Raw genomic sequence first — 27,148 nt, forward strand, 5'->3', positions numbered from 1 at the left:
TTTCTCTTCATTTCCCAGGAACATAAATGATTTCAAGATCAACTGAGAGCTTTGCGCAAAATTCAACTGGCTTTGTTTGTTCCTTTCTGATTTGGTTTGACTGTCCTGATTGGGATTACAGCCAGTCTGAAAGTAACACACAACTAAATAGGAAAACAAGAGAACAAAATAACAACACCATGTTCCCCTAAGAACCTGTCTAGTTCTGATAAAGTTGAAGAGATAAGAGGAAATCATATTTAAGTAATAAGAAGGTTTTGTTCACGTTGGCCAGTTCTCTGGGCACGGATGCTTTAGATGCAGAGATAAGACCCCCAGCTCTGAGCTCAGAGTTATGCTCCACCACACTCTGTGGGGAGACAGGCAGCTAAGAATGCAAGGAGGGTGCATTCCAAACGATACATGTCGAATTGCTGGCCAGGTCTTTAAATGCCATAGATAGTTTATGCAAAGTCTAACACTGTTCTAAGTCACGGCACAGATTACTGGCTGCTCTGCCTAAGCCTAGTCCCAGTTGTTTTGAGAAAAATAAATAAGCTGAAAAATGTCTACTAGACTGTGAAAGTGGCTATGTTTTATCCTCAGCATCTGTATCTAATTCTGGACAATGGACAATGGGATAGGTGATTCTTGGCACCTTTGTACTTTCTAAAAAATATCCTCTGTGATATTTAAGAAACAAATAGTATTTCCAGGTCTCACTGGTTCTCAGACCAATTGAGGAAGTTTGGCAATTGTTTTTTTGTTTTTTTTTTTGTTATTGTTTTTGTTTTGTTTTGTTTTGTTTTTTTTTTTTTGGTTTTTCAAGACAGGGTCTCTCTGTACAGCCCTGGCTGTCTTGGAACTCACTCTGTAGGCCAGGCTGGCCTCGAATTCAGAAATTCGCCTGTCTCTGCCTCCCAAGTGCTGGGATAAGGCGTGTGCCACCACTGCCCAGTGCAATTGATGGTTTTAATACTTTTTGATATTTATAAAACAATCAAGTCATTTTCTTAAATGAAATATTATAAGATAGTAGAAGATAGATAAGAGAGTTTTTAAATTGACACCCAGGTCAACCACAAGGTGTTGAGAATCATGTGGAGACACCTTTGTGTCTAGGGCTAATCCAACATTTAAACACAAGATCCAGTGAAGTCCATAGAGGCATGACCTATTTCTAATTTCTTTCTGTTGTTTTTGAGCCAACATTCACTAGAAGAAGGTCTACTTAGTCTAAAGTCTGTTACTTAACTTTCTGGGTGATACTTGATGCTTGTTAATGTTGTGTAAGTGGTTTATCTTCCTCTGGGATTTCCAGAATGAATTGATGAGGATAGTACATGAAGGGAAACTGCGTATAGTGTGCACATGGCTTTCTACGTTTTCTTTACAACCTCAAATATGAACTTACCCCATGATTTTCATTGAAAAATAGAAGCATTCAGTGCTTGCCACTGTCAGTTATAGTGCAAGATGTGTTTTGTCTGAACATTATTTATTGTATCATTTCTGTAAGTGGAACAGAGATTTGACAATGTCTTCTTAAATTTTTTCCTTTATTTTGTTCCTGGATGTTTATACATTTATATAATATATTCTGATTACTCTTAATCCTGACTCTCTTATCTCTCTCCTTCCTCCTTTCATATATTCTTTTCTTATATCTATGTCTTTGGTTTTGTGGTCCTGAATTTAATCAGGGCTGACTGTATGACTACATCTATGAAGCATTTGAACTATCCATTGGTACCTGATGGTTTCACCAGTAAGTATTCAAGAACCATCCTTCTCTCAGAACTTACCAGTGACTAACTAATATGTTATAAAAGAGCAGTACGGACCAATAGCTCCTCTTCCATCCATAATGAACTGTTGACAAACCTAGTCATGTGTACGTCAGTGCAGGTATTCAAAGCTGCTGAGACTTCATAATTGAAGATGGTAGTTTGCAGTTATTCTCTGTGTCTTGGGGGAAATCACATTTTTTTTTCTGCCACCCTTTCTGAGTGTTCCCTGAGCCTTAGGGGTTATGTGGAATACATGTCTTCTTTAGAGATGAGCAATCAACCAACGACTTGACATTCTCTGAGAGCCTCTAGAAGCTACAACTATCCAAAAACATGATGGAGTGAGGGACACTTAAAATTGAACATTTGTATAGGTGGGATTCTTAGCATATTTAAAGGAAGCTTTGATGATGCTCAGGTAAAGAAGGGTTAGATTTTATCAGAAGAACCTGACTTAGTCCAGTTCTCTGGAACCACTGTACTAGAGCACATTGTTAAGGGAAGTTTATACTGATAGTTTTACATCTATTTTCCATGACTTTATAATCTAATATTTTGGAGATTGTAGTCATTGAGTTTGAAAAAAAAAACACCTATTCTATGTAACACAATGCTGGCTTTCAGCCTTTTGCCTCAATTGATTCTACTTCAGCTTTCTAATGAGCTATGATTACAAGTACATACTTCTAAGCATGGCCTAGGGAGTTTCATTTTTCTTTGAATCCATAATCTGAATGAAATACTATAAACTGAAGCAGTGATGTTTGCCAGGTATAGGCATCGCATAACAGGGGTGAGCACTGCTTGACTTGATACTTGTGTGAATCTTGTCTTGCTTGTTTCTCTCTTCATTTGTAAAATAACCCACTACAGGTAAGACTCCACACCTTTTTCTCCACTTCCCTGATACCATTGCAGCTGCCATTGTAGAATTCAGTTCATGCTTTCTCTTGATATGTATAATCTGTACTAACCTCTGGCCATGTACAGAGCTTTTAATGTGTAGTTTTAACAAATATGTTACAATAAGCTTAGACATTCATGTGTCATTTCTCCTTTTCACTGATTGTTGCCATTGATCCATGCTGGTGTCATCTAATTCACCACTAATCTTTCATTTTGATTGGTCTGGACTCACATAAATCTAGTTAATTCATTTTAATGTTCTATTGCTCTGTGTAATTCAACCATATGAATATTTCCAACTTTTGTACCATGTCCCCAGGAGATGAACACAAAGACTATCTTCAGTTTTGTGGTACCAGACATGTATATGCATAAAGGTACATATATTAAAGGACTGGACATATTTGGTTATTAAGAACTATTCATTTTCCTCTTTGTTTTAATTGTTTATTATGTATGTGGGGTTTAGTCTGATTGACACTAGATTATCTTGCTGTTAATTCTCACAGCTGTTAAGATATTCTGAACTTTCTAGGTTAACTTTACTTCTCAAATAATTAGAGCATGACCTGGAGGTGTAAAAGAGCCAGTCCAAGTGCACATGGAAGTTTTGTGAGAGGAGTCACATTTCAGATCAGAGGAAAAGTGTTAATTCAGGATAATCTTTGGCTAAACATCTGGCCAATCTCAACAGCTCCATTGTTCTCCCCTTTCCCCACACTAAACATTGGTCAGTTTACAGTTGCACACATGTGAGGGATTCTACAGGATTGATATTCGCATGGCATGTCTGCTGTCCACCTTAGTTTGATGTGCATTTGTTCCCTAGTGCTTGATAACTAGATTTTTCATTATATAGCATTTGAATGGATCAGATGACTCGATATGGATGACAGTTGGATGTGTAAGAAACTCTACTTAATTTTTTTTTTAAAAAAATCTGCCCATGTATACATTCTTCTTGATAATTGTAACACTTTAGTATTTGCATCATTAAAAGAAAGAGCGGTGTAGGGAAGGGAGGAGGAAGAGGAAGGAGGGAGGAGAGGAAGGGTTCTGTGAAACAAATTTTTCTTGATAGCACAGAAACCAGAGTTCACACTCTCAATGTTTTCCTGTCACTCTGGATCTTGGAGCACAATTTTCAGAGTCACAATACTCCACATGGCTTTGAGGATTCAGTAAAAGCAATCTCATAGATTTCCTTTTTGCAGCTTTCCTTGATCTTTCTGATTGCTAGGTAATTTACAACAACTCAGGACTCCGTCTGTTTTCTTTTGAGCCTTCCCTTCTATTTTTTTCTGCCTAAATGCCTTCCATGACCAGATTCAAAGTCAACTGCTTCAGGATTTGTTCCCACGAGAATGTCCCTGTCACTTTGCCACTGAAGTATGTCGTGTATCCTTTCTTTGCCAGCATTGGAAATTATTTCAACAATAGAGTGTGAGTTTCTGGAGCAGATTCAATCTGTTCACTCCTGCTTTCTCTTCCACTACCAACCAAGCACATGGATGGTAAAGGTTCATTAACTTTAACTGAATTCTCAGCACCCTTTTCCTCCATCTTTTGCCAGGTGTGTCGAACCAAGGTGATAGATCTCAGTGAAGGCATTTCCCAGTATGCTTGGTATCCTTGCACCATTAATTACCCATACTACCAGATGCCTCAGACCACGTTCTGGCTCCAGGTAAGTCCCGATCTTGAGAGGCATGGTGTATAGTTCTTGCCTCAAGGAAGTACTAACCACTGTGATGACTTTTCTTGACATGCTCTTTCCAACACTTCAAGATTGTCAGTTTGTAAAGACAGGAAACAGAAATTTATTCATGGGATGTTTCCTATAGCCAAACCCCAGAATTTTTCACAGAATGCCCCATTCAGTGCTTACATTGCGAAGAATTTGAGATCTTACTATTATTTATTATACAAACCATTAATTAAAAAATATTCTTTTCCTCCATGGAGTCTATACTGACCCACAGAATGAAGTGAACATTTGACTCTTTGTAGCTCAGTATATGCTTGGTCACTTGCTGGACAGCAACCTCACATGACATCTTTCACATCTTTGTGTGGCTTCATCTTCTTGACTACAGAATGTGAATTGTGTTTGCTTTTATTTATGGATCACTGACATACTTTAAGCCCCGTGGTTCACTGAATTTCCAGGACCATGCCTTATTTGGTTTTATCATGTTAGGTCCTTGTAGACAGAATCGTGGGGATAAGTGATGGGTAATAAACCTGTAATGTGTTTGGTGTCCATGTGTAATTTCACTATGTACCATCTTTGTGCTAGACACTCTATTCCCTTTATCTTAACAGAACTTCACAGTGACCCTATGAGCCATTTTCTTTAATCAACTATTTTAAAATGAAGAAACTCAGTTAGGTTCAGAATGTTCCAGGCATCTACCAGCATCAGACAAAAAATGTAGGAGCAGAGCTGAATCTGGATCAAGGTTTCTGGCCTGGGCTTCCCACTGGGATCCTCTGTCTCCTCTTTTCCCAGTGAAAGAACAGGTTGAAACAAAGCAAGATTCCTCTTTGCTCCACTCTAATGGGATTGTTTTTCTACCATGTGGCTGAGTAAATGAATGACTATCTCATGTCTTCTCTATTTCAGACTTATTTCTCTCAGCCAATGGTTGCTGCAGCTGTTATTATTCACCTGGTAACTGATGGGACATACTATGGGGACCAAAAGCAAGAGACCATCAGTGTGCAGTTGCTTGATACCAAAGATCAAAGCCACGATCTAGGCAAGCATGCTATACTGGGCTTTGTTCACCCTTGGGGGCCCTCTTTCCATATATAGTTGCTTCCCCCAAGCCCCTTTTAAGAAAGATCTTCTTCCCCATCCTTTCTCTTGCCTCTTTTTTATTTAGAGTTTTGGTTACCTTAATCAACAGTTCTTGGTATATCCAGAGAAACACAAATTTGGCAAATATGAAGATAAGGATTCAGCGGCAATTGAATTTCATTGGCTTGCTTTGTTACACACCTTTAAACTTAGGTATCCACAGAATTCTCAAAGGACTCTGGGAAGGAGACTGATAAAGCCCATTTCCCTGCCATATGTCATCATCTGAAACCCATTGCAAGGCACTGGGAGACCATATGACACAAAGCAAACCAGGACTGACAGAAGCCAGGTTTTAGAATCATATCACTTTCTACCAGATGTCACTGAAAATCTCAGTAATGGTTGTGTATTCAGCATATTTTCCAGGAAATATACATGTAGAAACAGATATTAGAAAACTTTCAATTAGCTTTGGGGTTTGAAGAGTAAATTTGAATCCCATATTTATTGTTAACTCACTTTGAAAATGTGAACAATTTTATTGATATCAAAGCACCCTGCTCAAAGCCTGGTATTCTTGGATCACATTGAGAGATATAACATGTCTTTAGGTGGGACATTCCCTGTCACTTCTGTGACCATTCCTAGTATAAAACTAACCATGTTTTATTCTCATTACGAATATTGTTACACACTGTTATAGCCATCTACCCTGGAGAACTTTGGGGCATTTAGTGCAAGTGTTTGGAATTCTGGGTGAGGCCTGGCACTTCAAAGCTGTGTGCACATCATTGTGTAGAAGAACCCATTTCAAAACTCTGCGGAAGCAAGCAGAAAAAGGGTCAGTTCAGGGTCAAATGGAAGCCAAAGAAGCAAGAAGAACTTTGTTGTGTTTACATGTTTGTTTATTTAGTGGTTTTAAAGGCAAAGGGAAAATGTATCTCGAAGAAAGAGAAAAAAAAGTTCCTTAGGACTTCTCTGGATTCCTGGGAAGTTTCCCGAACTTACAAGCAAATATTTTCATAGTTATCCTGGCACTGCAAAGGGTGAGGAGCAGACAGTGGAAATGTCAGGCTCGCCAAAAAGCTCCTTGGATCCCATTGTTGTTATCTAAGGCTTCCACGGCTCTCTGTCTCTCCCCATCGGATCATCCTGTTCTCTGTCTCCAGACTACTGAGCAGAGGTTTAGTGTCCCTGAGAGTATAAAGTATAAAAAAGGACACCTGATGAGCCCAGGACTTCCTTCTCCCACAACGAGAACTCTCCCATCTGTCAGCACATGGTTAAGACCACATTACTTTTACAATGTAGAAATGAAAGTTTAAGAACTTGTTAGAATTCCATCACCAGCACGTAGCTAAACACTGAAGCCTGCTTTTGATCTCTTAACTCCATCCCACCTGCCGAATCTACTCCTTACTCCGTGGAATCTATGTGCCTTTTCTCTGCGCTACCATCCCTTCCTTCCTAAAACCGAGAAAGGAACAATAAAACGTGAAAGACTCGTCTGACACAAATTTGGGTTCTACTTGTATTTAGTGCTACAACCATGTTGTGCTTGTCTGTGCACCTCGGTTTCCATCCTTGAAGGTTGGGCAGAGGTCCTTCCCACCCAGGGTTGCACACAGACCTACTGATAAGCCATAACAGAGAGAGCTTTTGACTCTGGGAAGGGCTTGCTCTTATACATTATTTCTCCCATCTTTATGAGAGCCCAGGCAAGCAGCATGAACACCGAAGGTTCAAACCTTCAAGTCCCGAAGCAACGTGGGAGGGAGTGAGAGCCATAGATGCTTGGCTGAGGGTGGCCGTTTTGGGGGAGGGAGAGACTGTGGGCATTAGGTGAAGGAAAGCTTAGGGGCCAGGGAGGCAGGGGGATTGGAAAGATTTGGAAGCAAGAAAAAAGGCAGACAAAGAAACTTTCAATCAAACTCAAAATCCTCACTGGCCGCCCAATGGTGCTTTTGTGGAGTGACATGAAAGGGTCTCGGGGCTTCGGGAAGAGCCCGTTGGGGAGGGCGTGACTGGCCTTGAGTAATGAGCCTGGCCCCTCGGCCCTCTGTCTCCCCTGACAGGCCTCCATGTCTTGAGCTGCAGGAACAATCCCCTGATTATCCCTGTGGTCCATGACCTCAGCCAGCCCTTCTACCACAGCCAGGCGGTACATGTGAGCTTCAGTTCGCCCCTGGTTGCCATCTCGGGGGTGGCCCTCCGCTCCTTCGACAACTTTGACCCTGTCACCCTGAGCAGCTGCCAGAGAGGAGAGACCTACAGCCCTGCTGAGCAGAGGTAAGCGACCAGGGCCTCCTCCTGGATCATTTGCAGTAAGTGGAGACAGAGAGTCTGAATACCCCTTGCTGCTGCTGTTAGATTCTACCTGTTTCTCCAGGCTCCATTCTCTGACTTCTAATCAGTTTGTCCTTCAAGATTGAGAGGACCAAAAGTCTTTGAATGTTGGAGTGAACTACTAGAAAGTAGAAAGAAACTCTCCTTTTATCTGCCCTGTAGCTACTGAGTTGATGATAGGATACAAAGTGAACTACAACTAGCAATTTTCTGCACTAGGCTACAACATCACCATCTGAACAAAGAGAGAGCAGGTGTATCAACTCTTGGCTCTCAGTATGCTATTTTGATGGTGGAGATATAGTAGGTGACATGAACCTGCTCAGTTGTAGATGATGTGACTACCACTTGCTTCATTCCCCAGTTCATTGTATATTTTAATGAGTGAAACTCCCATATCTTCTGCAGGTCTAGACCCTGATGTTTCCACAGTGGTACAGGAGTTTGCATCTATTAGTGCCTTTGATCTGGTATCTGTTAATGCTGCTCAGCTGCTGCCATGAAAGGACAGCATTTATTTGAAAGAATGAGTTTGGGGAATATGTTTATCTTGGGGTTGAATCTCCACATTATTGGTTCTCAGATGCATGTCCTTGTATGAGTCACTTTGCTTTTCAGAGTCTCCGTTTCTTATTTAGGAAGATGTAGGTGATGACATCTACCCACAGGGTTAATTGCGATGCTCAAGAACTACACTGTAGGTGAAAATGACCTTGCAAGATAGTTACTGTGAAAGTTCATGTATCAGTGAGGACTGGAAATAACAGTCACCTTCCAACCACAATGGTGGTGCCTCTGTGTACAGAAATCTGTCTAGTGCTCTTAAAAGTCAGAAGTGGAAGAAGCCTCAGAGATGGTCTAGGGCAAAGAACATATTCAAACTTATTGTCGCCATCTAGGATTATGGGGCCCTGTAAAGGGACATGGTCCAGTGTTGCTAAGTGTCTTTCATGTTTGTTGAATAAGATCCAGAGGGAACGTTGGTGGCCTCTATAGAGTGAAGCCCTCTACACTGCCATTCAGCCCTGCCCTGTACACCTGGGGGCAGAGAAAGGGAAGAGAACTGTTGATGGGAGGAGGACACTAACCTTTCCCATGCCCCTGCTCCCACAGAGGACACAAAAGGTGGTTGCAAAATCCACATTGTTTTGCACCCACAGTCTCCAGCTTCTGTTGTGCAAAGTGTGTCGCAATCACTGCGATGGAAGAGCTCCTTAAATATCCCTCATTGTCATATTTCATCCTAACAGCACTTCTTTATCCCCAGCTCTCCAGCCTCTATAAAAATAAGTTAATTCTCTGGACCCAGGAAAACAATGTCGATGGAAAATGCAAATCCATCGGATCTTTTCCACAATGTGTTCCCATCTTCAGCCACTTCTCTGTACTGTCCACAAGCTGAACAAAGCCAGCACTGACTTCTCAGAGCTCTTAAGTAATGATTCCTGTGTGCTGAGCAAACAGTGTTTAAGCTTTGAAACAAGTCAGTTGATAATATGACTATGCAATTCTTTAGTGGTAGAGAAACACAGATCTGGGACAAAACATCATCCTGTCTGTTTCATTTGACTGTGGATTGTAGTCACCCCCATTTCTCTGAGGCTCCATTTCTCTTTAAGAGATGTTGATGAATAGTATATTTTCTGTAGCTCCTTCCAGGTTTCACAGCCTGCAATTGTAAGCTCTAGGAAAAGTAAGATAAGAGAGAAAGGAACAAACTTCTGTTAAACTTATGATAAGTGCATTACCTTATTTCATCCTCACAACTGGTTTGGGACAGTATGACTCAGAGAAACAGCCAGTTAGTCCATGAGGAGTAGGCAGTAAGAGGGACAAACCCTGCCCAATGCATCAAGGACATGAATGGGTGAAGAGGCATCTTCAGGATGTGTCATGTGTGAGCATTCACCTTTTTTGGGTTAAGGGATGCAGAAGCATCCAGGAAGGCTTTGGCTTACTGGGCCCTGCATTTGGACCAGGCTGCACAGAGGGCTGAGGTTGCAAAGCTGCAGAATCCTTCTGAATGTCCCAGAGGGGAAAGGACAGCAGCTGTTCCTGGGGAGCTTCAGAGGCATTGACAAAAACAGGCAGGACTCTACAATCATGCAAATGTAATAAAACAACCCAGAAGACAAGAAAAAGAAAGATAAGCAACAACGTGTACAAAGGCCTGGGATATGGTCCTTCATTCTTAAAATTGGCAAATCAGAGAGGTCAATGTCATTGGTTTTTACAGCAGAGATTCCAGTTGGCTCTCCTCGGATGTTCCACTTTACTTGAGGCTGTTTTCCTGGCAAGAAAAGTCACTTTCCCTTCCCATCCAGACACTTTTCTCTCTTCCCTCCTGCTCTTCCTCTTCTCCCTCCCACTTTCCTCTACAGAGAACTCTATGAGATCAAGTGAGAGAAACAGTGTTACAGCAAAATCAATCTAGATGGTGTTTTCTGATCTGGATTCGAGGGTTCCTAGCACCTGGATACTATTTATTGTGCATGGATTCAGAGCCCTACTCCACCAATATGATCAGAGTTCAAGTTAGAGGTCCAGTTGTGGAATTTAGCTCTACCTACTTGGAGAATGACACACAAATGGGAAATCATAGTGGTGGAGTGGAAGGCTAAAGGCTTCTTTAAGGAGAAAGACTGTAATGACAAGAAGCCCCAGTGTCTGTCTCTACATAGTCCATCTCCTTTCCATTTTTCTTTCCCCTCTACACTGTACACACACACACACACACACACACACACACACACACACACACACACACACACCATCTATCTGTCATCCAACCATACATCTATCTATACATCCATTCATCCATGCACTCTGTGGTTCTTAATAAAAATCAAACACTATATTATAACTCTCAGTAGGCTAAGTATTTAAACAGTTATCTCCACTTCTCTCTTTTCCCTTCCTCTCCTTTCTTCCCCTTCCTTCCCTCCTACCTACTTCCTACTTCTTTTACTCTTTTATTTTCCTATTCTCTTCCTTTACCTCAAAATTTTCCCTTTCTACATGCTAGCACCTCTCTAGAGGTAATACTGATACCTAACTTTTTGAAAGGCTCTTTGCTAGATACAAGTTCTTCATATGACTATGATGAACTCTTTGCAGTTGGAGATAAGATGACCTTGGATGGAGACAAATGATCCTGGAGTATACACTTCCAGGACCTCAAGTGTGTAATACCTCATGCAGTAACAGGAATTCATATATAGCATTTCAAGCTCAGGTTGAAGGTACTCATGGTCATGTGGAGCTATCTAATAAGTCAGATGGACTGAAATTCATGGGCCTCTGTTTTCAGGGAAACCAGAATAAAGGAAAGAATTACTGCTTCAATATCTAGACACTGGCCAGTGGGCAGCCACCAATTCACCTTGAGTTTCAGTAGTCTGTCTATATACCCTGTGGGACACTGGGCTTACATCTCTTACTCTTCACTGGCCTCCACACCCTACCATCATGAAGTGTTGGATTGTAAATATTGCACTATCACTTTCCATTGATCCTTAATTCTGGGCAGGAAAAGGAGATCTTATCAGGTTAACTTTTTTCTGTCTCTCCCAAATGACCTGAAGAGTTGGTGCCCAGGTTACGTTTCCTCTCATTTTCCAGTTTTGACCATATGGCCATCCATCTGTTGTTGTGATGGCGGTGACTGCCATTTAATGGCATAATTGTAGCTAAGCCAAAGGCCATAGGAGTTAAGAGAGGACATAAAGAGCAGAGCCAAAAGAAAAGTACTTTCCCGCCCTTCAATACCAGCTTTGTCCTGGCTGGTAGATTTGTCTAGGTGTCAGCCATTAGGTGTGAGGTTTCCATTTCAGTTCTCTATGGGGGATGAATGAAAGCTAAAAGATTGCTGAGGTATCACAAATGGTCCTGCCCTCATGAAGACCTTGAATATGTAAGTAAATAGACACAGGGGAGTGTGGGCACATGTGCTCTCTCTCTCTCTCTCTCTCTCTCTCTCTCTCTCTCTCTCTCTCACACACACACACACACACACACACACATACAGAGAGAGAGAAAGAGAGAGACAGAGAAAGATCACCTTTACCTCAATGTGAGAACTTGGAGCATTTGCCATTTTAGCCATCCACACCATGTTCTTCCTTCAGAGAACTAACTTTCCTACATTCCTTCTTCCTTTTTATTGACCATTCATCCTTAGTGTTGAATTCCCCTTCTTAAAATCATAGCGTTTGTTTTATATCCCTTGATTTTGGATTTTAGAAATGAATCAAAGCTGTATTGAGGCAGGATATGTGAGACATTCAGTCATCATTCTTCTGCAATGTATGCATACAATCTTTTCTAGATAGTGGGATACAACTGGAAAGAACAAGACATCAGAAAACATAGTGGCCGATGTCTATTGGGACTCTGTTCAGTTGAAAGTGCCTTGGGCAGGCAATTCCAAATGTGTATTCTCAAATGGGAATAATATCATTATGTCAAGGAATTCCTGTGCAGTTTCAGAGAAGGTGTTATACTGAGAGTCATGGCTAATGCCTGGCATTTCTTACATCCCTTCCTCTTCTTTTTTTCTTCTTTGCAAGTCTACAAGCCAGGTGCAGACAGATATGTGACAAAACAAAGGATGCTTTATTTCCAAAGTGCATTCTAAGAAAATATTGGTCCTAAGAATTGCCCCATAATAGAAGGAATATTAGATTTTGGAAATAATCCCCCTTTAGCCCAATCTGAACATCATCAAAGTGCATCAGAAGACTCAATGTTCTAACAAGGTCTAGAACATTTCTCAATATGCAGGTCATGAACACTTTCAGCACAAAACTACCTTCTCACATGGGTTGCCTAGGGCCATAAGAAATCATTAATATTTATTATTCATAACATTAGCAAATTACAGTTATGAAGTAGGAATGAAAATAATTTTATGGTTGGGGGAGTCACAGCAACATGAGGAACTATATTCAAGGGTATCAAGAAGGTTGAGAACACTATTCTGAAAGAAATCTCACTGATCTCATTAGTTCACTCCTACCCATTTGTGTCTACCCTTTAATAAGTTACCAAAAGCAAGGAATATTTTCCTTAGATAGCAGAAAAATATAGAACAAAAAAGCCATCTTGTTATAAAGTTCCAGAGCTTCTGAAGCATTTATTCTGTACTAACATTCCTAGTTTACAAGTACACCAAGCTCCATCCCATCATGGTTCTACATACTTCCTCTCTACTTTGCCTGGATCCCTGTGTCCCAAAACTTGGTAAAGTTCACCTCCATGTTTCATCCAGGTCTTATTTAGAATAATCTCTTCCTCATAGATCATTCCATTAAAATGAATCTTGATCTTTCCACCAAAATAATGGCTTGCTATAATTTCTTTTTGATTTCAATGATCTTTGTGTATGTGTGTGTGTATTATCTCTCTCTCTCATATATATATATATATCACTGTCTGAGGTTGGATTGGTACTTGAGTATATGTACTTCCTCTTCAATACACAAGGTGATAGACACCTGATGTGTCCTCCTAACAGTACCATCTTCAGTAAGATGCCAAGTTGACATCTATTAAATGAATGAATGGATACCAGTTCACTTGGTGTCAGCTCTGAGAGGCAAATCAGGCTACTGCTGTCAATGCCCAGATTAGGAGACTAGGGTGTTGCACAGCTTTCCACATTGAGCATGTGATAAATTGCTGAGCTGTACTTTGAGCTTAAACTTTCCTCACTCTTACATTCTGTTTCATTCTATGAAATTAAGTATTGCAGTTTTTCATAGTCTACTAAAGAAACATGGTATGCACAGAGTAAGGAACAGGTTGTAGTTCTCCCCTAATCACCCCAGGATGTTTTTCTTCTGAGTCCTGATAGGATGAAAATGCCTTCTGAGAGTGCAGAGTCCGAATGTCCAAATTATGAGGCAGAGGTCATAGAGACAATGTGGTAGCTCCCAGCTTACAGAGTGAGCTCTTTTGTTCATGTGGCTTTTGCCCAGCACTTGAACAATATGAGCAGTGCAATGCTTGTTGTCAAAGCACATATGCTGACTCCACAGTCACAGACTCTCCCAGATCTCTGCATTGGTACAGCATGATGTTTCCCTAATACTCAACAGGGCATACAGAGTGCCAACTTGTTCAGAAGTTTGTAGGACTGTGAGGAGACAACAAAACTACATCAAGAGAGTCTGAGCCCCTTATGAAATTATTGTCCTTGTCTACTTTAAAAACTAGATTGGCTCATGAAATGTTTCGTAGGTTATTACTTTCTCAAAAATCTCCTGCACTGCTCCTCACTTGATAAGTTGAGTAGTTAAGAACATGAATATCCAGGTCCTCTTCTTCCTCCTAAGACCAAAACACTGGTGAGGATCAGAACAGACATCATGAAGGTTCGGAGCATCCTTTTAAAGATGCTCTGGACCAAGTTTTTCTCCCCCCCCCCTTTTTTAATATATTAAAAAAGAAAAACCATGAAAAAAATGCCAGGCCCAGTAGTGTATGACTTCAATCACAGCACTTGGGAGGCAAAAAAGGAAGATGGATTTCGGCAAGTTCGAGGCCAGGCTGGAGTGCATAGTGAGCTCCAAGACAATGAGAGCTGTAGAAAGAGACCCTGTTTTGATGCCCCCCTAAACACACACACTAAAAAATAAAATAAAAACCAACCAAACAAATGCATACTGGAAAAACCAAAGACTTCAGGATCTGGATGCAAATATAGCCATCTTTAGCTATAGCCTAAAACCAAGGTTTTAGGGTGAGCATACGTAGAGAATGTCTTATACAGTGCGTTTTGCTACTAAAAACAATATTTCTTCCTTTTTTATATTTTGGAGGAACTTTACTTTTTCTGAAATTATCTTATTATATATTTTCTTTATTTATATTTCAAATGTTATCCCTTTTCTGGTTTCCCCTCTGAAAACCCCTTATCCCATCTCCCTCCTTCTGCTTCTGTGAGGGTGTTTCCCTACCCACCCACTCACTCCAGCTTCCCTGGTCTGGCATTCCCCTATACTGGGGCTTTGAGCCTTCACTGGACCAAGGGCCTCTCCTCTCACTGATGTCCGACAAGCCTGTAAAATTTCAAGTCATTGAAGGTGCTGCGACTAGTTGCTTCTCTCTTACTTAGTTAGCATCTGGGGACAAGCCATTTTTCTTCATAATGCAAAGAATAACAGGATATAACAGGCATTGTTCTTATCCACAGAAATGTTCTAGTTCAGACTCTAAGGTAAAGTTAGCTATGAAAGACCTTAGGGTAGCACATAGGAGGGGGAATGTAAACAAGTAATTTATTCTTGCCGGGCTCCAATCTTTTAAACTATAAACCAAAATAACACAGTTCATAGGGTTATTGCAAGGATGAAGTGAGCTAATTTAGATATACTCTCAGTGATTAATTACTAATGTTCTTGAGTGCCTGGTTACTTATAGCTTAATGGGAAAGGCTATCAAATCACAAAGGGGATTATGTCATTTTTACTTGTATCCTTAAAGATACCTACATCCTACACCTACATCCTGGACTTGAAATATATTGAGTGGGAGGCAACAGTATGAAAAACAAGAAGGCAAAATGGCTGTGATGGAACTCATCTAGAGACATGAAGGAATGCCTCCTATAGGATTAACTTTGACTTGAAGACTGTACAGAATTCAGATTAGCTAAACAGTGAAGATAGCAGCCAGAGCAAGACATAAGGCATGGTTTCTGTACATTTTCCTAAAGGATTTGTGAGTTACATTATAGTTCCCTGCCACTGTCACTAGGCCTCATGACTGTCAAGTAGCATAAACTTGCAGGTACACCGAGGCTCCAATAAATGAATATTTGTTCAAGTGACACATTTCCTGGGTAACAAATACAGCAGGCTGTCTGTTTAACATTAGCAACTGTTGGTTGAGGCTAAGAATGTACTGGGAATTTGGCTACATGTGTTTTATAAATTATCTGGTCCAGTCCTCCCTACAGCTCTTGGAAGTCAGCACTCACTGAAGCAAGCATTCAAGTGAAAGGATTTGAATCCAGGATTGTCAGCCTTTATTTCTTGTATTCTTCATAAGCCATAACTGTGACCAGCAGAATCACTTTTGCCTGACTCAGTGCTCTTTCTTCTCTTCAGGGTCCACTTCCTGAAATTTGGGAAGAGGCCTTCTAGGTCAAGCAGAGTTGGCTTGTGAGGAAACCCTTCTTCATCTTCTTCTTTCTTCCTCCCCAGCTGTGTGCATTTTGCCTGTGAAGCCTCGGACTGCCCAGAACTGGCTGTGGAGAATGCTTCTCTCAACTGTTCCAGCAGCCACCGCTTCCATGGTGCCCAGTGCACTGTGAGCTGCCAGACAGGTTATGTGCTTCAGATACAGCGGGATGATGAGCTAATCAAGAGCCAGGTTTGTGGATTCAGAGAGAGGAGTGCTTTTCAGGGAAGGCTAGCAGGTGTAAAATGGGTTCTCTGCAGAATCCCCAGCACTGGAAATACTGTTACCACATCAGACAAATAAATAAAACTTCCTCTCTCCTTAATTTCCCTTACTCCTTCCCACCCTCTCCCTCTCTTTCCACCTTTATCTCAGATATATGTGTACACACAACAGAATATACATATATGAATGACTTGACTTGAAGACTGTGCAGAATTCAGAGTATATATACACACACATGCATGCATGTAGATTTACTACAATGAATGGGTCAACCACACAGCCAACAAACAAATCTGCTGTGACTCTCTAAGAAGAGGGATTCTGTCCAAGAAATATTATTACAGGCAACATATGTTAGTGTTGTTACAGAGAATACAGATGTATGATCTAGTAATGAGATTAATATTATAATGAGATGCTTAGCCTCAAACTTCTGCACAATGGAATAAGCTACTTTAAGTAGATGGGTGTTCTCAGTCTATGATTGTCTCTTCATTCATTCATTCATTCATTCATTCATTCATTCATTCCAATCCATGAGTTCATCATAAATCAAAGACTGTGCTAGGTCCTGGAGAAAGGAGGTTCTTAAGAGTAATCTGTTCCATAGTGACTAGCAGAAAGCATGGAGACAGAGAGAGAGACATACCAGGTTTTACAGGAATCAAGGGGAGGGTGCTTAAGGAAAATGCCCTTGAGGAGGTAACATAGGAACTGAGAAATGGTTTGCTGGGCAGAGGTGTGTCTGCAGGATACAAGCAAGAAGAGTGTGCTGTGGTACTGGCAGAGGAGTGTATGTAGATACCTATTAGTACTGTAAGTACACCACATGTGGATACTGGTTTTTCTCTTTTGAAAACCGTGTAAGTCATGAGGCTAGAAGGTCAAATAGAGTTCACAGGTGCCAGATCCTACTAGTTTAGTTGGGACATTTGAAGTTGTTACAGCAGCAAGAAGCTGTGGAAGGATGTAGCATGGTGAAATCCTGATAAACAAAGGCCTCCTTTGGCTGTCCACACGGGGTGGCATGGAATGTAAGCAGTGAGACAGACAGCAGACAGAAGCCAGGAAATGTTACCGATGGAACCCTTGTAAGTGGGGCTATGACCTGCATGAAACTGTTGATACTGTGTAGAGATAATTTTCACTGAAAACCTTGCTTTTGTCTGATGTTGCTCTGTGAATCTCAGGTCCAAAGTATGTGAGTGGGACAAGTTTAGCAGCCCTAAGCTTTGAGAATTCCAGAGCAGTCTCTAGATGCAGCTTTTCCACAGCCCCACCAGTAGACCAGTAGACTATTTATGCTGCTAGCACACAGGGGTATATTCTTTATTGCTGGGAACGCCTATTTGTGTAGAGCTTCTGGGCTGGCTTGTCTTAGACACCTACTTCCGTGTGTCAGACATGGCAGGTCTGAACTCCTATGGAAACAATTAGGCTGACTTGGCAGTGAAAGACCTCTGCTCCCTTTGATGTGTACTTAGGAGAGGAAAATGTCCTTTGCTTTTAAAAATCCCAAATCAACATTTGGCCTTCTCAACCCCCAGGGGTTTGGCTGCTTCCTCTTTGAATGGAAGACTCTGGGCTGCCAATGACAGGCCTTCTCTTGGCTCTATAGCATGGCCTCACCCTTCCACCTACACAGCCCTGCCATTTTCTAGTTTGGTTTAAATCAGCCAGACAGTTCACTATTCCTAAATGTGTTTCTTTTCAATGTATGATTTTTCTTGATTATTCAAATTTTCTTTTCTCTGGAGCCACTAAATCTCAGAATAGGCAGTAGCATATAGTGTATCCTTGGGCCCAAACCATTCATGTTACCAATGGGAGACTAAGAGAGAGGATCTTTTCATAGAAAGTCATCAAGTCTCCTGTACCCAGAGGCACTCACTCCCTAACTTAGTACCAAGGAGTTAGCTATCTCTAAGCAAGAGATAGTCTCAAGAGTAGATACCAAGATCAGCCTCTGGTATCCTTCTATTTAATGTGTTTTAGAGTTTATTTTATAAAAAGAAGTTTTGCTCTGTGAGATCTCTGAACCTCAAGACTCTTAGCATATGATGATCTACCTGGACTACATTATAGACTGTATTTCTTACCACATTATTTGGATTCAAGTCACATTTAGCTTTTCTCTTGGCAACCTGAGATTGCTCATGTAATATTTCTAGGTTTCCATTTTTGCATCATTTAGTGGGGATTAATATATCTAATCTATACAGTTGAGGAGTTATTAAAAATGACTTTGAGTCAGACACTGAGAATGGGTTAGCTCCTAGAAAAGACTCTGATGTACCACATGTGGAGACGTATATTTCCTCATACAGGAGCACCTGTCTGATCCCCATCATTGTACCTTTCTCTGCCTCTCAGGTAGGACCAAGCATCACAGTGACATGTACAGAGGGCAAGTGGAACAAGCAGGTGGCATGTGAGCCAGTGGACTGTGGTATCCCAGATCACCATCATGTCTATGCTGCCTCCTTCTCCTGTCCAGAGGGTACCACCTTTGGTAGAAGATGTTCTTTTCAGTGTCGCCACCCTGCCCAGCTGAAAGGTATTCTGAGTTCTTTATCTCAACCTGGCCTCCATCATCTCTGCGAACCTAGTGGCTGTTTCCCAGCCTCCTTCTGAGTCTCAGGCATCATCAGGTAGTTGGAGTTGTTTCTGTTCCTGGTTTCTTTTTACCATTTATAGTTATGTAAACAATCTTCTTGTACAGGCAAGAATTTAAAAATATGTATAATAATTTATATGTGTATAAAAATAAACATGAATAACCCTTCAATATTTTGAAAATCTTGTAAAAAGAGGGTGGGGAAGGGGGACAAAAAGAGTTATATTTTGAAGTGATATATCTACTTTACTGTGGATGATTAAGACCCAACACACCTTGTTAGGTATTACTAGGCATTCAATTTTTCTAAAGGAAGAGACCAGTTATTGGGAATTAAAGAACTAGCCCAAGATTGCCATATTGGTATTGGAGACCATGTTGTAACCCAGGTATGACTTTGCTTATTGTTAAATATACTCTTTACAAAGAGAGACTGGGTGTAGAGAAAAGCAGATATACCCAGCAAACATCCAGCTTCTACTAAACTGAGCAACAGGAATATGAAGGTGAAGAAGAGGGAGTCTGGTAGGCTGAAGAAGAGGCTACATATTGGAAATGGGCGAGAAACTGGCCCGGAGGCACATAGTTCATTTCTAGAATGTCTTAAAATAGGTCTCAGAGCCCATCCAGAACATCTAGAAATACCAAAGACCCAAAGCACATCAAGGAAAGAAGGATACATCACAGAGCTCATTAGCAGCATTGTGTGTGTGTGTGTGTGTGTGTGTGTGTGTGTGCATGTGTGTAAGTTTTCAAGACATAAAGGTTCTATCCTCCACATGATTTGTTAGCAGAAGCATATTTCTTTCTTGAGTATCAACAACAATAAATAACTTGATCATAGAGTCTCATATTTTGGCCTACCATGCCAGAGTATGCATGAGGAGTTATGTTGAGTGTGGGGACTTTGGGAGTATGTCCCTGAATTCTCTTAATAGCAGATAGACTACTGTATGTGGTTAAGTTTTAAGTACTGTGGTGAACATGAAGATTCTCACCAGTTTTTTAAAAGGGAGATTGACCCCCAAAGATGAACTCACAGCCTTTGTAGGCAATGGCTATGTGGTCAGAAGCTTGGGAAATGACCTGCACTAAAACATAATAAAAAGTATTGATTGTGTAGCTGAATGTTGTGATGGAAAAGGAATACAAGAATATAAGACCCAACTTTAATTTTAAACTGTCCCTTAAGAGAAACAGAAAGTCCATATGGGCTTCATTCCATAGCTCCTCCTCTTTTTTCTACCAAAGATGATATGAATAAGATAGATATAGAATTTTCATTTGAGGTACTATGAAGATTAAAATTAAAGAGAAGAGGGGAAGAAAAGAATGAAACCATGAAAAGGTTATCCTGAGGGGTTGTAACCACAGGTTGAGAACCCCTGATAGAATCTAAGCAATCCAATCCCATTACATGGTTATGTCTGTTAATAAGATGCAGGGTGTATAAATAACAAGAAAATCATACCTCTCTTAATTAGAAGCCCATGTGAAAAGAAGACAAATAAATTAGCATTGATTATTAAAACTCTCAGAATGGCAAATCCTTAAATAAATCTTTCTGCCACTGTTTATGTGACTATGCATGAAGGGAATGGACATTATTATAGAAAGGTGGTTTCAGGGGAACTATCATTTTGACATGTGTTGATTCCCATTTTGCCCATCTCTTGAGAATTCAGGGCAACATCTTGACTTTCCATAGTGGCCTGTGAGGACCAGCTGGTAGTCCATGTAGCTTTGTAATTTGCACTGTCTTGCACAGGGATCCTTGTTCTGAGCCTTCTACTTGGACCTGCTGGCAGCAAGACCAGGATGAGTTGTACTTTTTTTTGTTTTGTTTTGTTTTTTTTTTTTTGTTTTTTTTGAGACAGGGTTTCTCTGTGTAGCCCTGGCTGTCCTGGAACTCACTCTGTAGACCAGGCTGGCCTCAAACTCAGAAATCCACTTGCCTCTGCCTCCCAAGTGCTGGGATTAAAGGCATGCACCACCACCGCCCGGCAACTTTGACATTCTTGATGGTACCTCACTTACACTATCTTGTTTATGTGTGTGTGTGTTGAGGAGTGGTTTTAGGAAGTAATGACTATAGAATCAGAAAGTTCCATGTTGGATCCAGTAAAGAAACTCAATGGATAACTTCCATATGGTGACATGTGTGCACCCACACATATCAGATTTATACACATGCAAATGAATAAGAAATAAACAAGTAATAAATTAAAAATAGCAAAGTCCAGATACTACTGGCTTTGTCCTTTGCCAGCTGTTTGATCTTAGCTGAGCAACATTGCTCCTATGTCCCACCACAGTCCTACTTAAAAGAGAAGCTTAGGGGTGTTCACCATCAAAGAGCCTATGTCTTCCTATGTCTCACACTTAACTTCCTCCAGCCATGTTTTCACAGAAGTAAGTAAACAGTGTTTCAGGTTCCTTTATTTTCCATCTTAGGAAGGATTTTCTATCAATGATAGAAAACAACTGCTTTATAGGACATTCTTCTTCCTCTTTACTTAATATTTAAAAAGAAAAATGTGTTACCTTAGTAAAGGAATCTACGTGTGAAGTGAGAAGTTTTACTCTATAAGCCTTTCACTGAATGCAGTTTTGCAATTTTTCTTTGGACAGGTTCATTGGTACACATTCCAATATGGTTGCCACTCTAGGAATGCCAAGTCTAATGTAGCTTTAACTTCTTGGGATCCCAGTAGCCTAGAGATATACATTTAAAAGATGAGCTGTTTCTTGTGTTACCTCTATGAATCCTTCACCTTCTTCCTTTCTCTTTCAAGGTCCATACATGGCTGAGACTCTCATGGATTACTTTTGAGAAATCAGCCTAAAGTCCTTTCTCTCTCTCTCTCTCTCTCTCTCTCTCTCTCTCTCTCTCTCTCTCTCTCTCTCTCTCTCTCTCCCTCTCCCTCTCATTTCTTCTGTATTTCTGTTAGTGTCTGTTCCTCACCAAGAACAATGAAAGGGAATATCTTTGCAATCCTAGCAGTCATAGCCTTAGGCTAATGCACTCTTTGGAAGGCTTGCTTGTCCTTATTCTAGTCCAGCAAGCTGAATTCTTGTTCTCTGCAAACTGTGAGGGATCAGTATCCTTTCACATCTTAAAATGTTCAACTTAAAAAGTTGACTAAGAACTCAGAAGTAGGTTTTGATTAGGATTAGAGAGGCTGAACAACACTTTCAAATTCACAAATAAATTCATGATGCTTCATTCATGCAACAAATGGAAATTGGGGAACTGCTATATACTGAACAGTAGGCTAGGCTCTGGGAATAAAGAATGAGCAAAACATTGCCCCTTATCTTAGGACCTCAACAGGACCACACCATATATAAATACGAAGAAGACAAAAACAAAACAAAACCCAACCAACCACCAACAACAAAACAGATTGAAGAGATGACACTTAACTTCATGATTATATTCTAATGACAATTTCAGTGCAATGTTTCCATGCACACACTCAGATGACACATATTTTGGGGAGAGAATATGATGCTTGGATCCACATATAAATTGTGCCTTGATCAAAACAAGGTCACTGATCTACCAACTGCTTTAAACATGTATAGTTTCCTTGTAGTGAGAATATTCAAAATCATTCTTCTGATAATTTTGAAATGTACAGCATAGCATTATTAGCCACAGTTACCCTACTTTGCCTTAGGATACAAAAACTAATTTTTCTTTGAAAGCACTCTCAAAGGGACTTGGTCTACTGTTAATCTTTTAAGTAAGAAAATACTAATGAATACTACTCTTCTATCACTACTGAATGCTTGTAGTTCTTTCATGCATACTAGAGAGGGGAATTTTCTTAAACACATTTGGAGACAGGCTAAGCAAGGCTAATTTGCTGACCTTCAAAGATAATATATATATTTCAAAGATAATATATATATATATATATATATATATATATATATATATAAAACAATAATTAATGAAAATATGCCACTATTTTGAAAAAGAGTTAGGAGGATATTATGGGGAGGAAAGAGGAATAGGAAATGATATAATTATATGATAATCTCAAAAAATAAAAGAAATAGTTAAAAATGAAGCTTTACAAGATGAACAATGTTTTGAAGAACAGTTAAGAACACTTCCAGCTTTTGCAGAGGATACAGATTAGATTCCCAAAACATATATATATATATGCATATCCATTTATAGAGGATATAACACCCTGTTCTGTCCTCCATGAGCTCTAGGGATATATGTATATAATAAACATACATACTTGCAGGCAAAACACTAATACAAATAAATTAAAATAAAGTATTTATTTATACAAATAAAAATAAATAAATCTTAAAAAATTAAAAATGATGAACAAATGAGATGACAAATTACTGCAACTCATGAGAACCTGGTGTCTCATATCTATACTCGAATACTCTGCTAGAAATGCCAACCTTCACTTCATTTAATGACTTAAGTCACATTCTTTGGAAAGCACAGGTTGGGGAATATGCAGAGGGAAGACATGGTACTGATGAGGTTATAAGTGTCTCTTCTACAACCTGTTAAAAATAGAAACAATGAGTGCTCATTATATATGAGGAATTTGGAAGGAGATATTAGAACATGCCTGTGTGGCCAAAACTCTAAATTGTCTCTAAGTCCTCCAACAATGATTGGTTTGATGCTTATACCAGCAGTATTCATTCCATGTTCTTTTGAGTATGTTCTAAAAGTATGTATTTGTGACCAAACCCAAAAATACCATTGTAGTAAACATTCTTCAGAGTATATGAGTCATTGTCAAAGGCACAGAGTGTATGTCATACAGTGCTTTGTTCAGAGCCACTTGGTAAATGCAGGAGGAAGGATAGATAACTAGGGACTGAAAATCTTGATTCTGCAGAGTCCATTGCCTGAATGTCTAGACTGGTTATGAGTATGGGGAAGATATCCATGACTGAATTACAGTCCTGCTTTACTCTGCTCATTCGTTCATCACTGTCTGATAACTCCTATTTGTTCTCTCCTAGAATGACCATTTTCTGTTTGATTCTTTCTGCTTGGTTAACATTCTGTCATCCTCATATCATCTCACAAAAAGAACTATGCCCTTCATTTCAAAGTTTATAGCATTTGTAGCTGATACAGTTGCAAACACTTTGGTAAAAGTACTCACACTTTAGTGCTGGATATTTTATCACACTTGAGCAATTTGGAAAGGGCACCATTCTCACTAAGCTAATGATACATCTAGCATTCCCAAACACCTTGCCACAATAATTCATTCCCACAACAATATAAGGAAGTTCCATTCTTCCTAAGGACACAAAAGTTAAGGTTGTACCATCATGCATGGAAAATAAAGGGCTTTGCTGAACATATAGACATAACCTCTTATTGGATAAACAACTCTATCTGTAATTAGACAAACTTGGTTTTGAACTTTTTGGGGTTTTTTGCTATTCACAAGCTGTAAGAGCTTGATCAAGCTATTTCCTCTTTTTGCAAATCAGAATTAGCATGATAAGCACCCTAGATTTCAAAAGCACTTTCTGCATAGTAACTACTTAATAAATGTCGGCTTTCTTCCTGTCAATGGTGCTCTCCCTGCTCTGCGTCAAGTCCAGAGACTGCCATGTGCTTCCATCACTGGCTGCAAACCTTATTTGGTATTAACCAATCAGAAGGGATCAGTGGAGAAACAGCTACTGCAGGTCCTCCTCTAATTGTCTTGAATTTGGGAATGGCTATGCCTTCATAATCGATGAGCTGACAATGAAAAGCCTAGCTTCTGACTTTTACTTTTATCTTCACTGACCCCCATCAGGCAAGTATCCTGAAGGCAATCAGCACTCTGTAAGAGCTGGCTGGCGCTTGTGGTGGGAAGTAATGCTCTCTCAGCTTCCTTGGCAGAACTTCCCTGAGCACTGGGGTCTGAATAAAAAAAAAAAAATTACCCTCCTGAAAAGATGGTATTGTCACGTGCAGGTATGAGGAAGCCAGGACAGGAACAGGGCCCAGCCCCAGAGGCATCCCTACTTCATAAAGGTCTCTGTTAGTGGGGCTGACACTATTTAGTCTGGTTCCATTGTCTCAGGCAAAGACATGCACCTGCAGGGCACAGGGATGATGCAGGGCTGGAAAGGATTTTTGGTTTTTGTTTTGCTTTGTTTTGTTTTCTGTGCAGCATATAAGGTGCAGAATGCTTTCGATTTTAATGTACTGTAAAAAAAAAAAATGGGCTAAGTTTAGCTTCCAAGGCTGCCTGCTTTGCAACAACTGCCCAGTACTCTCCAGAGATACTGAGTTCTTAGAGCAAGGCATTGGAATTCTAACCAGGGATCCTGGGGGACCTCGTGTTGGTTAAAATCCAGGCAGCTCATGCGTTATCTTAGCTGTCAAGGGATTCATTCCTCTTCTAACCCTGTCTGCCTGTGGCTTCCAGGCAACAACAGCTTTCTGACCTGTATGGAAGATGGACTGTGGTCCTTCCCAGAGGCCCTGTGTGAGCTCATGTGCCTCGCCCCACCCCCAGTTCCCAATGCGGACCTACAGACAGCCCGGTGTCGAGAGAACAAGCATAAGGTGGGCTCCTTCTGCAAGTACAAGTGCAAACCTGGATACCATGTGCCTGGCTCATCTCGGAAGTCCAAGAAGTAAGTGCTGCTAGGAACATACTCATGAGCCCATGAAGAAGGAGGAGCATCAGGTCTGGCTAACTCTTTGGAAGGAAACATTTCCAGCCTTGCTGGAGGCCATACCAAGTAGTATCCCATTGTGTCCTATAGAAAAGATTTGGAAGAGTAGGTATTTCATGAGGGTAGTGGCTTATTTTTCTCAGGCCTCCTGGTTTCTTTGGCAGCAATAAGAAGACTGTAAGTTATCACACAGTGATGCAGAAAAAGTTGCAAAAACGCCTTGCACAAAGTAATTGCTTAAGAAATACTGAGAGTTTACATCACCATTGTACAGGCACCCATCACTACACACTGGAAGGAAAAGAGAAGACAAATTTATGATGAATTATTTTTCTTAAACACATGTGTATATATACATACTATATATATACACATATAAACACATAAATATGATCTGTTCAGTTAATATAGCATTACATATACACATCTCTATTTATATATCTATCTGTATTTATGGAAGGAAGACCATTTCTCCTCCACTCAGCATTCTTCAGGTCATAATATTTGCCTTTAAACGTTAGCAGGCTATTGGTGCCTTATTTATTTAGGTCATATTTAAGCATCCATGTTGATAGGAGTTCATGGTGCTACCTTGATATTTCCAGGAGACAAAAATATGATACCAAACTTCTTGTTCCTCTGGTTTTACAGCCTTTCCTTCTCTGGTTCTGCAATGATCTCTGAGCCTTAGATGTAAGGGTTGTGTTGTAGATATATCACTTGGCACTGGGCTTCATAGCTCTGCACTGTGACCAGTTGTTGCTTTCTGTAGGGGTCTACATCATGCATGTCTCATGCATCCCACATACAGGCATGGGATTATGAATATGAAGACGATGGTAGGTTCCCTGTTAGTGTTCAAACCATGTGATTCTTACAATAACTGTTATTTCATCTTTCCTAAAGACGGGCCTTTAAGACTCAATGCACTCAAGATGGCAGCTGGCAAGAGGGAACTTGTGTGCCAGTGACTTGTGATCCACCTCCACCCAAATTCCATGGACTCTACCAATGCACTAATGGCTTCCAGTTCAATAGTGAGTGTAGGATCAAGTGTGAAGACAGTGATGCCTCCCAGGTAAGCTCACTGAAACCTAAGATCATGGCCTTCTTCCCTCTACCTAACAACTGCTGTCTTCAGGGCTATATCTATACAGCCAAGCTTATAAAATGACAGTATCATCATTGCAGAAGCTGAGAAGCAGGTATCTTCTTTTGTAAGATCTCTGAGCTATATTTTCCCCTCTCCAAGCCTATTTTATTCAGAGATTCTTAGCTTTGAAATTTTTTTTAAAACATTAGAACTATTAGACACTTACTGAGAAATATTAAAGAAATACCCTCTTAGCAGTTAAGATTGATTTGTTAAGTCATTCTGATAGGAGCATCTAGGACTTTGATTGGCTCTGCCCACTTCCTACTACTCACGTTTTTCTTAAAGCTTTCAGACACAAGGCAGCCATGATCATCAGACATTCATTGGCCCTGGAAGCCTATAGACAGGGCTTTCCTAAGATTGGGAGAACACTTCAGAGCACAGTGCGGAAAAAAGGAGAACGGAAGGGGTCAGCAGGGTTTTGAGTTTTATCTCAAGCCGTATGTAACTGAAGTCTT

General features: G+C 40.4%; 1 protein-coding gene across 1 annotated transcript in view; it reads left to right on the top strand.

Moving 5' to 3' along the window:
* Positions 1–27,148, top strand: part of Pappa (pappalysin 1) — a 228,720-nt gene that overhangs the window by 161,025 nt on the left and 40,547 nt on the right. Inside the window, exons 11-17 of the mRNA XM_031377655.1 lie at positions 4,249–4,362; positions 5,302–5,437; positions 7,557–7,770; positions 16,035–16,203; positions 18,610–18,793; positions 25,282–25,492; positions 26,441–26,612. Of these exons, the coding sequence (XP_031233515.1) occupies positions 4,249–4,362; positions 5,302–5,437; positions 7,557–7,770; positions 16,035–16,203; positions 18,610–18,793; positions 25,282–25,492; positions 26,441–26,612 (1,200 nt within the window). The remainder of the gene's footprint in view (positions 1–4,248; positions 4,363–5,301; positions 5,438–7,556; positions 7,771–16,034; positions 16,204–18,609; positions 18,794–25,281; positions 25,493–26,440; positions 26,613–27,148) is intronic.

The sequence above is a fragment of the Mastomys coucha genome, unplaced genomic scaffold (genome assembly GCF_008632895.1).
Source record: "Mastomys coucha isolate ucsf_1 unplaced genomic scaffold, UCSF_Mcou_1 pScaffold18, whole genome shotgun sequence".
NCBI classification, from domain to species: domain Eukaryota; kingdom Metazoa; phylum Chordata; class Mammalia; order Rodentia; family Muridae; genus Mastomys; species Mastomys coucha.